The 13,996-nt window shown below is 39.3% G+C and overlaps 2 protein-coding genes across 2 annotated transcripts; both read right to left on the bottom strand.

The window, feature by feature from the left end:
- Positions 1-1,129: 1,129 nt before the first annotated feature.
- LOC127137516 (U11/U12 small nuclear ribonucleoprotein 31 kDa protein-like) lies at positions 1,130-1,582 on the bottom strand. The gene has a single exon (XM_051063974.1). It carries the CDS (start codon positions 1,580-1,582, stop codon positions 1,130-1,132), a length of 453 nt encoding a protein of 150 aa, XP_050919931.1.
- Positions 1,583-1,604: 22 nt separating this feature from the next.
- Positions 1,605-1,940, bottom strand: LOC127137514 (U11/U12 small nuclear ribonucleoprotein 31 kDa protein-like). Its single transcript, XM_051063973.1, has one exon. The coding sequence runs from the start codon at positions 1,938-1,940 to the stop codon at positions 1,605-1,607; it is 336 nt and encodes a 111-aa protein (XP_050919930.1).
- Positions 1,941-13,996: the final 12,056 nt, after the last annotated feature.

Raw genomic sequence — 13,996 nt, 5'->3', positions numbered from 1 at the left:
TATCGGTTATATATAACTGTCAACTAAATATGGTTTCAGAGTTATAGATATATCCAAAACCAACAATGCTTAAAACCAACAGTACAACAGTAACAATTGACCCCAAACTCCATATAATATAACTATACTTAATCCGATTCAAAGCCATAATTCAGAAAGAAAGGAAATAGCATAACAATAACCAATTTCTTTTTCTACATATCATTACAATGACATTCAAGATTAGCCCATGGTTCAAAAAGTTACAGAATAATTAAACCTATAATTTAAAGCCTAGTGTCGAGGGTGAGGCACAAATTGGTATTATTCTCCAGCTCAGCCAAGTGATTATGCATGAAAAGGATACCACATTTTCTCTGGGAGAAGCAATTTAAGCATTCTAAGAGAAACTTGAGAAATACTCATCAATCTGCATAAAAATGCTCAGTAGACATCAAAGAGTAAAGGTAATCAGAAGAACTGTTACCCATGGTTTTAAACTGCTTTCCACAAGAACGGCGACAGTAATTGTGACTACAAGTCTACAACCTATGCTTTTCAAGATCTCAACAACCACATCAAATCCAGCTATATCTGACTACAATATTCTACATATCAAATATCATAACATAACCACCACAACTGTAATTAAAAACCTTACTTATATGATAACAAGATGTGCATAAAGTAAACCAGGGTGTTACAATTTGATTACATTACATGTTTTAACTGAACCAAAATAAAAAACATAACGAACAGGCTTTTCCTTTCTGTTTTACAGGTAAACCGAATGCTAAATGAAGCCGATAAATAAGAGACTCGTCTGTCATCATTCATTAACTATGAAAATATGGAATACACAAAAATGCTCATCACCAATTCACCACCACTATCACTAATTACTACCACAATAACTAATAACTAACATGTGCTTGTGATCAAAACCATAAACACATCCAACCAAGCCAACAACATATAAACAATTTCATCAATTACACCATATCTTGATAAAAACAAAAAATTGCCATTTAGATCTATGAAACACTGGCACATATATAGACACGACACATAGGACTAGTTGAATAATGCGGTAATGCGGAATACCAAACACACACCTTCAATCTGATATGTCAATGCTACATAGTCATGATCAATCATCATCATCATGATCACTCTCATCACTGAAATACCCAGCTTTCTTCCCTTTCTTCTTCGTCTTGTTGTTGTCCAAACCCTCATCATCATTTCTGTTTCTCCCCAGCAACCTCTCACCCGCTTCATCATCCACAACAGAAGCCCAATTATCGTCAAACTGCTCCGCAGCAATCTGACCACCCTCCTCCTCCTCCTCATCACCTTCCTCCTCCCCATCCCTATCCCTCAGCCCACTAAATCCCCGTCGCGGCTTCTTAGGCTGAGGCCGCGGCCTCGGCCCCAACTGATTCTTAGGACACTCATACGACAAATGACCATGCCCCCCACACTCATAACACAAAGCAGTCTCAGTATTGTACACGCGCTTCCGAATAAACTCCGGAGCACGTCCATTATCAGCAGCAATAGAAGCAGTTAGAGTCCTTCCATTGAGAATCTTCTTATTCATCTCCGCCACGGCGCGTTGGGCGTCATAACGAAAAAACGAACTGGACAAACGCGACACCGCGGCTTAGGCGCGTGTGACGGTCTTTGAGAACGGTTACACACGCGATGCGGCCAAAAGTAAAGAAGAGCGTATGGAGATCGGAGTTTGTTAGGGAGTAATCTAGATTAGAAACGTATAGCGTCGATTTTGATGGTGCTAAGGGTTCACCTGTTCCTCCTATTGATTGGGGTTGATTACTGGATGTGGTGCCGGTGGTGGTGTTGGGGGTTGAGGACGAAGCGCAGTAGCGGTAGTAGAAAACGTCGTCGTCTTCATCGTTGTCGCTGTGTTTTAGTTTGTGTTTCTTCTTGCTTGACATTTTTTTCATTTCAGGTTTTTTGTTTCCGGCAACGGCGTTCGGTTTCCGGCGACGGAATTAGTTCTCCGATGCTTCTTTAATCTATAGAGGAAATCTGAGAGTGGAGAGATTCTATAATGCGTTTGAGAAACCCTAGAGAAGTGAAGCGAAACTCCAAGCGGAACTGGACATGTTTAGAATGACGAAAATCCGAGCAATTAGGCGTACGCCAATTGTTCGAATAGTTGAGAGATAGTGAAGCGGAGGCTTACTATTCTCCTTTTCATTCAAAATTAAATTAAATAATTTTTAAGAGAATACTATTTAAATACGGTGAATTTGAATTTATTTAGAATTAATATACTTTTGGGAAAGACTATTTGGTATTGGACCAACGTCAAACTTATTTATTAGAAAATAAAGTAAATTATTTGTTGACGTTAACCATTAATCCACCATTTAACTAATTATAATATTATAATAAGATAAAAAGAAGAGTTCAAAATAGTAATCGAAACCGAACTAATAAATATTTCTAATATTAGTGTTATCTTAATTTTAATTAAAACAATCGAGAATAACTCATAAACCAAGTAGACCAAATTGGAATGTTTGGGAAATAAATAAAAAGTTAGGCCCTAAACATTGGATCAAAGAAGGCCCAAGGGACTTAAAGTAGTGTTATTTTCGGGATGGGCCACAAGGCCCAAAATCCTCTCCTACTCAGCCAAGTGGTACCGCCGAGAAGAGAATAGGTTGGCCTCGGTTTACCTACCGCCACGCGCATCATTGTTCATTGATAACCTCATAAAGATTTTGGGAACATAATCTGACAGCACCCAAGTATCTATCATCAATAACATTAATTTACTCTTAATAATATTTTAAAAGAAGAAACAATCACCCCTTAAAGCAAAGAAATAAATCAAAATAATTTTGTCTCTCTCTCTTAAAACGACTCTTCATTCTTTCTGGAAAATATCCTCTCCCTATTAAATCGTGTGCATGGTCCCAATCCAAAACTGCAGAGAGAGAAAATTTTTTTGAAAGGAAACCGATGAACACCCTTCGGTGTTCATCCTCAAACAAACCAGGACTCGAACATGAAGTTCAAAACTTCCAACGTGACAAACGACCACAATCCCCTCAAACCTCCAAATCCTCGACGGGATCTAGAAAACAGTAGCGAATCGGAACCTCAAAGGAAAACCTAATCTTAGCTTCTAACCCGTTTTCTATATCACAATCAACAGCAGAAATTAACGAGTCAAAATACAAGGTCAAAGCACTTTAAAGCAAAATAAAAGGGAAAGATTCCGCCAGAGCATCGTAGCCCCGACGAAGACCTGACGGCCATGATTACCTTCGGTGAGTATGTATGACGTTGTCCCTCTTCTTTTGCTTGTTGTTTCAAGTTTCTTCCTTTTCTTTCTATCCTTCTGTATCCACTCCTTGTTTTCTGTCTGATTCTGACTTTCTCCTCTAATTGATTGTCATTTCCTTTTGCACGCGATTGAAGGGGTCAAGCTCTTCAAACCCTGATTTTCAGTGTGAAAATCAGAGTTGAAATACAGAGTTTTAGCGGAGCTTTTCGGTGTAAGGTTCGTTTGGGATTTCAGCAGAGTGACGGTATTTTTCTTCTCTCCTTTTTCAATCGATTAGCTTTCCTTTTTATAGAGTGAAATGAGCTCCCCAAAATCGTGTGTGGATCCTTGGCAGATGGTGCAAAAAGGAATCATTCCGTTAGCATCAAATCTTTCTTTAGATTTTGGTGGGGACCAATGTAAATGTGGTAGGAAACGGATTTGATTCTGGTCCCAAAAAATCTCCAAATGCGTGGCCGTCTTCACTGAATCTCCCATCTAGTTTTTACTGCGGTGAAACCTTCAACAATTGAGGTAAGGAAATTGGTATTTACTGGCATATATTTTAACCTTAATTGATGACTTCTCAACTTCGATTCACAACACTTCTTCCGTTTTTGCTGATGTGAGGACTTAATACATTTAGGTATGAATTGCTGCTCAAGTATTTTTGAATCCTGTGAATCTTTGCCTTTGGTTTATCATAACAATTGTGTGCTTACAAGTCTTATGACCATTAAATTGATGCCATGTTTGATACTTGGTTTGGTATTTGGTAGGTGATCTGAATGATATTCAGGATGCTTGATGATACTTGTATGGATGTTAACCTTGTTGATGGCTGAGCTTGGATTGCTAGTCTGTTGTGTTTTACATGGTGGTAGTCATGATTGCTCCTGTGATTCTATTACCATGAGGTTAGTCATATGCAGAAAACCTGTTAACTTGGAATGTGATGTTGTTAGCTATTGTGTTAGAAGTTTGAATGAAATTTTGCTATGGTAATGATTATTTTTGTTTTGGATACTATGCTTGGTGATGCAGTAATGGTTTGTGCAGTTTTTAGATCGTATATTTGATCAAGGTTAAATGGTTTGGTAACAGGTTTCTTCTTGTCATGGTTCAGCATCTGTCATGGCTCTCTGATAATAGGTTCTATTGTAACAGGTTTTTTTTTTGAAGCATACCCTGGCACTGTTTTGGTTTGGAGCATTATGGCGTTTAAACCAATCCCGTCTTTAATTGATGATTCATAATGCAATGGTCCTGCCGCTATAGCTAAACCTTATGTCCCAAAAAGGTGAATCTTTAAATGTATCCTCATTTCCAAGTGTAGGCTAAGAGATACTCTCAACTGTGTTTAGCATGTTAGTTTTCTCGATTGTTTAACATCTCTGCTACCGACCAAATCCCTATCCAGTTATTAACATCAACATTCTGGAACTGAATCATCTGTCTTGGAGTTGTTAACCATCCTGCCATTGAAGGACAATCATGTTGCCAAGGTCTGCAACATGGCCTGCTGTGGGAGGAATACTCTGAACTTGCATCTGTAGCCGTTTTTTGCTTTTTGGGTGTGACGGCTTGTTTTTGCTGTTTTGCCGTTCGGCAGCTTGTGACAGTTTTTCTTCTTTTGATCATAATCTCTTTGGGAAAATCCTTACTCATTGTTTCTTTGAATCCTGCAGGTTTCACTCATGATACCAAGTTTACTGCTTCTGGAAGTGTTTTGGTGAAGAGAGTGCATGGAGTTGTCTTGGTCAACTGTCATGATGTTTTAAGCTTATATACTTTTTTATTGTAATGTCCTCAAGTCTTTAGATCATAGGCCATGGCTGTGTGTAAATCATGAGGTCTACCAATATAATTGTAAACTATGCCCCTTACAAAATTTATTCTCAGAAGGATCGTGCCCATATGGAAAAAGAATGGTTTTGTACATCTAAATTTGTATTTTTTGATCAAAAGTAACATTATTATGAAGTCCATAGAAAACTGTTTCTTTTCTTTCTTATTGGAATTAAAAGACACTGAATCTAAATCCTCAGGAAATTTTCTCAAGTCAGGACCAGGAAATGCAAATCCTAGGCCATCCGTTAAATAGCTCTTTAGACGTGGCCCGAGATGAGTAGAAAAAAATGCTCATTTAATAAGAATGCTCGCCATGAGACGTGATGGACCATAATAATGCACCAATCTTGTAGGTCGGCCAAAAGGACTTGTTGATATGAATCAATTTGTACTTATGAACCAAATGATGCTTTTTATAATCTTGAATTAATGAGACGTGAGCCAGAGTGAAGATAAGACTTCACAGCTCTTATCCCTGGTCAGGGAGAGCTTCAGACAAAGGAGCGTGGGTTCAGAATGTGGGAACCCTTCTACACTCAAGACTCTGACACAACTGTACATTGTACAAGATCTTGGGTTTGTGTCCCAATGCATCAACACAGTGGTGTGAGCAGAGGGACGACTCAACAGAAGAGCGGGAGATAGATTGCTTATCTCTTTTATCCGCCAATTGCCTTAATCAAGGACTTTTCCTGCTTGGGGACAAAAATAAACAAGCACAAGCATCGCCTCTTAAGGAGGACTTCAGACAGGTGCCTGGCCAAGTAACAGGCCAGGTCTTCCAGACTACATGGAGACAAGAATGTTATACCTCAGTGCAAATTGCTTATCAAGCAAAGCAAAGCAATATTAGCAACTAATGTACCTGAAATCAATCAAATATCATCAGTATACCAATCACAAAACTAAACAGCAAATGGTTCACAATTAGCTATACACAGACAAACACAATCCAATGCACCAAAGTGCAAGCAACTCAAAGGAGCCAAGCATCCTACAAAACAAAACAAGTTAGTGTACAATATCAAATGAGACAACTCAATCAAATGTGAATCCACCTCCTTAAGTTATTTTGCTTCTTAACCTGAAAATCACATTCAAACATGAGATACAAGACCACTAGGACAAGCCTAGGGTCAAAAGGAAGTGAAAAAGTCAAAACAGCAAATGAAAAATTATCAAAATCAAGATTAATCAATTAAAAAGAGAATCCAATTAGTCTCACATCAAAACTATGCACCAAATTCATTTCATGCACAATTGAAGTCAAACTAGGTAATTGTGAATCATGTATGAGCAAACAGAATGGTCACACTCAAACAAATACCTAAACAGCTCAATAAATTCCACAAAAATTCCAGCCTAAACAGAACACATTCAATGAGCTACATATCAATTTTCATGCCATTTGGACAAGAGGAAGTAGGTCAATGAAAATCAGAAAATCAAGACAAATACAAACAAACCAATACAAGGCATCAAAACAAGTACCAACTTTCATCAATCATAAAACAGTGAAAACAAATGCGAAATGAATGGGACCAAAGCCAAAGTGACAATTAACATGTTATGAATCACTCCATCAAATTTCACCTTCATATGATATGGTATGAGAATTTCACAAAGCATAGAAGTCAATCACTCAAACAAAACCCTAAAATGTCTAAATAACAACCAAAAAATCTCAATCAAATAGGAAATGGCTCAACAATTCCTACAAAAATTCATGGTGAAACTAGACATATACAAGATATCACATGCAAAATTTGAAGGCAATTGGCAAAATATAGACATGGCAATAAAAATCATGAAGTTGACCTAACCTAGTGTGACACATATTGTCACACTCAACTTGCACACATCATATCTTGCAAACCATAAATCCAAAATTCACAAACGATACATCAAAATCACCAGAAGAGAGTCAAGAACAAGCATGTGAAATTTCATTCATTTTGGATCATGTATGATCATTTTATGAATTAAATGGTGAAACATACACAAAATGCATACAAGTCAAAGGCAATAGGCAAAGTCAACAAAATCACCAGGCACAACTTGGACTACCATGCCTAAAAAAAACTAGACAAAATTTGGAGATGGATGCAAAAATTCCCATCTAATTTGGATTAAAATTAGATTTGTTATGATTTTTTGAAGTTTTGTAAAATAATGAAATAATTATTGAAGTAATTAAAATGATTTAAATTAATACGAATGCCAAAGTTGTAATTATTGGAATCAGTAAGCAAAACGCTGCGCAGCACTAATTGACATGGCGCGTTTCTATTGGTCCTTACTAGCGGTAAACACAATTTGAAAATGGCAAGCCACAAAAGCGGATCAAACACACGCGTTTTCCAGAATTTCTCAAGAACATCATGAATGTTCATCATCTCCAGAATCCATCATGAACAAATTGGCACGAAAGTGGACAAATGGCACATGGTTCTCTTCGTCTTTTCACGTACATCAATAATATACAGATGAAATCTCCCAATTCCTACTGTACAGAACGGATCGATCCAAAATAGGTTTTACATCAAAACTTCAATTCATGATTTCTCAGCGAATATCCAATGAAAACGCACGATTCAAACTTTAGGTTACTCAGCAATAATCATTCTATCAAATCCCTATCTTAATTGGAGAAATTATGGAGTTTGATTTCCAACCTTAATTTGAGTGCATTGATGGATTTGATGAGTTCAGGCCTTGAAATCCAAAAACAGATGCGCATTGAGGTGTGACTAAGAGCATGGGATCAAGATATAAGCTCGAAGCAGCTTGTACCAGTAGGAATCTTCAACTGTCATACAGAAAATGCAAATGCCATGGCCATGGTTCTTCAAGATCTTTCCACTGTGAGCTTCAACAGAAGTTACACTCCACCTGCCAATGATGATCAACAAGAGAAACAGCAAAAAAGATGGAAGGAATCTTGATGAACAATGAGAAAAAAATGGAAGTGCAAAGTGTGAAAAATTGAGAGAATGTGTGAGATTTTGCTTTGGATCTGAAAAAATGGAGTGTGATTATGAAAAGTTGGGCATACTCGGAAACAGAACGATCCCATAAATCATAACAGCAAGCTGGGCATGAAAAGCTTCCCAATTCCCCCTCTCTGCTTCTCCTCTAGCAACTCTCAGCAGAAACTTCAAAGGTAGGCCCACAACATCTCCACTGGTCTTCCAACTATCACTGATCTCTCTGACACTCAGATGAAGAACTCTAGCAATAACCCTGAAGTCAACTTCCTTTGGTACATCCAAGAAAGGAATCTGATGCTGAATAGGGACACCCAACAAGATGGAATACTCCTCAAGAGTAGGCGCCAACTGATAGTCCTGGAAAGTGAAACATCTAAACTCTGGGTCGTAGAACTGAAGAAGAGTCTGCACCGGCACTGGGTCAACTACCATCTTCAACAAAGTCAACAGATCCCCATACTGGTCAACGAACCCCTTCAGATGATCACTGGTCACAAAACTGCTCAACTCTATTAGAGACGTCAGAGGCTCACGGTGAAAGCTATAGGAACAGGTCTTCCGCTTCGGCTCAGGAACTGTTGCCATCTCTATCAATGAATCAAGCTCTGGAATGTACCTGAGAAATGATATGCATGCAGGGATTAGTTTTTCTTTTTTTCTTTTTTTTTATTGCATTTCTTTTGAAAAATAAACATGCTATGATTCACATGATGCAGACACGACTGGCAAGCTGTGCATCTCTGAACATAGGATCGAAACTTCGGCTCGAACTCTGATCACAATCATCTGAAACCCAAAGTCAACTGGTCAACTGCCATCTGAACCCAATCTGAGAAACTGAGTCACCAACAGGAACGCACTGAGTCACCAACTAGTCACCTACCGGTCACCAACAGTCACCATCTGTACCTGTTAAAATGATCATTCCCTCCCCACTCACGGGTGTCATCTAGGCCAGGGTAAGGTCGAAAGAAACGCAGCATAAATAACCTTTCGCAGAATACCATCATATACACACCTGAAGTATGCAATGATGATACCCCCACCATGGTCTGAACTGCTCGTGATGTCGATGTTCCGCTAAGTGGCGCATACCACCCGCTTCCCACGAATCACTCTATTCATAGGTTTCCTAGATTGCACTCATAGCCTGGGTATTGGGCCTTTTACCTCGAGTAACACCCACCCCCAATCAGAGAAACACAGCCAGCACAGCAGATGAATGAATGAATGCAAACATTAAGGCACACATTGAATGTAAACAATAAATGAAATGAATGCAATAAACAACAGCAAATAGCAACCAAAGCCCTAACCTAGAGAGCGCTAGGAGAGACTCGCTTAGGGAAGAAGGACCAGCACAGGTCAACTTCTCTAGGAGTTCCCCAGCAGAGTCGCCAGCTGTCGCATTACGCGAAAAACCGGCGGGAAACAAGGACAACAGAGCCGCCACCGTGCGTTATTTATCACAAAAGAGGGAAAGGAAACGCTCAGAGTAAACCTGGAAAAAGCATGGTCTCGCGACCAAAGAGAATGGGATCGGGAGTCGGTTATGCGAAGGGAAGGTATTAGCACCCCTACGCATCCGTCGTACTCGACGGGATCCACGCACAATAGGAAGGGAAATGGTTGCTAAAACACTGCTCACAAACACACAGATACCGGCTGAAAGAGACACAAGAACAAACAAGACCGACTCGGCAGGATATCGCGTCCTGGGCCTACTTAGTCTATCAAGCATAGACATCAGAGTCTAAGTAGTTCGGACTGGGGAAACGACACATGCTCGCTAGGATATCGCATCCTATGCATACGTATCTCCTTTTGACGAAGGAGAATCAGAGCATCCGTAGCTCGGCTAACACGCACACAAACAAACACAGGCAAAGGCAAACGTGGAGCCTGAATGCCAATCACTGGACTTACATCAGCATCCGAACCAAAACGCTCACAAGAAGGCAAACGTGGAGCCTGAATGCCAATCACTGGACTTACATCAGCATCCGAACCAAAACGCACACAAGAAGGCAAACGTGGAACCTGAATGCCAATCACTGGGCTTACATCAGCATCCGAACCAAAACACACACAAGAAGGCAAACGTGGAGCCCGAATGCCAATCATTGGGCTTACATCAGCATCCGAACCAAACAAACCCACACTGGAACCCGAACGCCACTCGATGGACTTACATCAGCTTCCAAGCACACAACAACACAAAACAAAGACACAGGCGCCCGGAGAGATCTGCTCATCTCCTGCCTACGTACCTCATCTGGCATGAGGATCAGGGCGACGTAGTTCCCCTACGGAGGGACACAGGACTAGCCTAACCAGATGACCGAGGGGAACACAACTAGGGAGACTAACTCGAGCCTAGATGTTATCATGCAAGATTGTCCCTAAGTCAAGGTTTCTAGCTAACTTGCCCAGGAAGCAAGCCTATCCTATTCAACACAAGCAGCAAATCAAGCATTCACAAGTAGCACACACTATATACACACAAGTGGGGCTCAATCAAAGGGTAAGACTGCAAGAGCAAGTCATCTGTACAGGGGTGGTGTTAGCTCTTAACCTTGCCATTGAGGGGCTAAGGTGAAGCTGATGAAAGGAGAGTGAAGATAAGACTTCACAGCTCTTATCCCTGGTCAGGGAGAGCTTCAGACAAAGGAGCGTGGGTTCAGAATGTGGGAACCCTTCTACACTCAAGACTCTGACACAACTGTACATTGTACAAGATCTTGGGTTTGTGTCCCAATGCATCAACACAGTGGTGTGAGCAGAGGGACGACTCAACAGAAGAGCGGGAGATAGATTGCTTATCTCTTTTATCCGCCAATTGCCTTAATCAAGGACTTTTCCTGCTTGGGGACAAAAATAAACAAGCACAAGCATCGCCTCTTAAGGAGGACTTCAGACAGGTGCCTGGCCAAGTAACAGGCCAGGTCTTCCAGACTACATGGAGACAAGAATGTTATACCTCAGTGCAAATTGCTTATCAAGCAAAGCAAAGCAATATTAGCAACTAATGTACCTGAAATCAATCAAATATCATCAGTATACCAATCACAAAACTAAACAGCAAATGGTTCACAATTAGCTATACACAGACAAACACAATCCAATGCACCAAAGTGCAAGCAACTCAAAGGAGCCAAGCATCCTACAAAACAAAACAAGTTAGTGTACAATATCAAATGAGACAACTCAATCAAATGTGAATCCACCTCCTTAAGGTATTTTGCTTCTTAACCTGAAAATCACATTCAAACATGAGATACAAGACCACTAGGACAAGCCTAGGGTCAAAAGGAAGTGAAAAAGTCAAAACAGCAAATGAAAAATTATCAAAATCAAGATTAATCAATTAAAAAGAGAATCCAATTGGTCTCACATCAAAACTATGCACCAAATTCATTTCATGCACAATTGAAGTCAAACTAGGTAATTGTGAATCATGTATGAGCAAACAGAATGGTCACACTCAAACAAATACCTAAACAGCTCAATAAATTCCACAAAAATTCCAGCCTAAACAGAACACATTCAATGAGCTACATATCAATTTTCATGCCATTTGGACAAGAGGAAGTAGGTCATGAAAATCAGAAAGTCAAGACAAATGCAAACAAACCAATACAAGGCATCAAAACAAGTACCAACTTTCATCAATCATAAAATAGTGAAAACAAATGCGAAATGAATGGGACCAAAGCCAAAGTGACAATTAACATGTTATGAATCACTCCATCAAATTTCACCTTCATATGATATGGTATGAGAATTTTACAAAGCATAGAAGTCAATCACTCAAACAAAACCCTAAAATGTCTAAACAACAACCAAAAAATCTCAATCAAATAGGAAATGGCTCAACAATTCCTACAAAAATTCATGGTGAAACTAGAAATATACAAGATATCACATGCAAAATTTGAAGGCAATTGGCAAAATATAGACATGGCAATAAAAATCATGAAGTTGACCTAACCTAGTGTGACACACATTGTCACACTCAACTTGCACACATCATATCTTGCAAACCATAAATCCAAAATTCACAAACTATACATCAAAATCACCAGAAGAGAGTCAAGAACAAGCATGTGAAATTTCATTCATTTTGGATCATGTATGATCATTTTATGAATTAAATGGTGAAACATACACAAAATGCATACAAGTCAAAGGCAATAGGCAAAGTCAACAAAATCACCAGGCACAACTTGGACTACCATGCCTAAAAAAACTAGACAAAATTTGGAGATGGATGCAAAAATTCCCATCTAATTTGGATTAAAATTGGATTTGTTATGATTTTTTGAAGTTTTGTAAAATAATGAAATAATTATTGAAGTAATTAAAATGATTTAAATTAATACGAATGCCAAAGTTGTAATTATTGGAATCAGTAAGCAAAACGCTGCGCAGCACTAATTGACATGGCGCGTTTCTATTGGTCCTTACTAGCGGTAAACACAATTTGAAAATGGCAAGGCACAAAAGCGGATCAAACACACGCGTTTTCCAGAATTTCTCAAGAACATCATGAATGTTCATCATCTCCAGAATCCATCATGAACAAATTGGCACGAAAGTGGACAAATGGCACATGGTTCTCTTCGTCTTTTCACGTACATCAATAATATACAGATGAAATCTCCTAATTCCTACTGTACAGAACGGATCGATCCAAAATAGGTTTTACATCAAAACTTCAATTCATGATTTCTCAGCGAATATCCAATGAAAACGCACGATTCAAACTTTAGGTTACTCAGCAATGATCATTCTATCAAATCCCTATCTTAATTGGAGAAATTATGGAGTTTGATTTCCAACCTTAATTTGAGTGCATTGATGGATTTGATGAGTTCAGGCCTTGAAATCCAAAAACAGATGCGCATTGAGGTGTGACTAAGAGCATGGGATCAAGATATAAGCTCTAAGCAGCTTGTACCAGTAGGAATCTTCAACTGTCATACAGAAAATGCAAATGCCATGGCCATGGTTCTTCAAGATCTTTCCACTGTGAGCTTCAACAGAAGTTACACTCCACCTGCCAATGATGATCAACAAGAGAAACAGCAAAAAAGATGGAAGGAATCTTGATGAACAATGAGAAAAAAGTGGAAGTGCAAAGTGTGAAAAATTGAGAGAATGTGTGAGATTTTGCTTTGGATCTGAAAAAATGGAGTGTGATTATGAAAAGTTGGGCATACTCGGAAACAGAACGATCCCATAAATCATAACAGCAAGCTGGGCATGAAAAGCTTCCCAATTCCCCCTCTCTGCTTCTCCTCTAGCAACTCTCAGCAGAAACTTCAAAGGTAGGCCCACAACATCTCCACTGGTCTTCCAACTATCACTGATCTCTCTGACACTCAGATGAAGAACTCTAGCAATAACCCTGAAGTCAACTTCCTTTGGTACATCCAAGAAAGGAATCTGATGCTGAATAGGGACACCCAACAAGATGGAATACTCCTCAAGAGTAGGCGCCAACTGATAGTCCTGGAAAGTGAAACATCTAAACTCTGGGTCGTAGAACTGAAGAAGAGTCTGCACCGGCACTGGGTCAACTACCATCTTCAACAAAGTCAACAGATCCCCATACTGGTCAACGAACCCCTTCAGATGATCACTGGTCACAAAACTGCTCAACTCCATTAGAGACGTCAGAGGCTCACGGTGAAAGCTATAGGAACAGGTCTTCCGCTTCGGCTCAGGAACTGTTGCCATCTCTATCAATGAATCAAGCTCTGGAATGTACCTGAGAAATGATATGCATGCAGGGATTAGTTTTTCTTTTTTTCTTTTTTTTATTGCATTTCTTTTGAAAAATAAACATGCTATGATTCACATGATGCAG

This window comes from Lathyrus oleraceus, chromosome 4 (genome assembly GCF_024323335.1).
Source record: "Lathyrus oleraceus cultivar Zhongwan6 chromosome 4, CAAS_Psat_ZW6_1.0, whole genome shotgun sequence".
NCBI lineage: Eukaryota > Viridiplantae > Streptophyta > Magnoliopsida > Fabales > Fabaceae > Lathyrus > Lathyrus oleraceus.
Note: the sequence above shows the minus strand (reverse complement) of the source record. Positions and strands in the feature narration are given on the sequence as shown.

Excerpts from the sequence above, each read along its gene's own strand:
- LOC127137516 (XM_051063974.1), bottom strand. The coding sequence starts at position 1,582 with ATGAATAAGAAGATTCTCAATGGAAGGACTCTAACTGCTTCTATTGCT.
- LOC127137514 (XM_051063973.1), bottom strand. The coding sequence starts at position 1,940 with ATGTCAAGCAAGAAGAAACACAAACTAAAACACAGCGACAACGATGAA.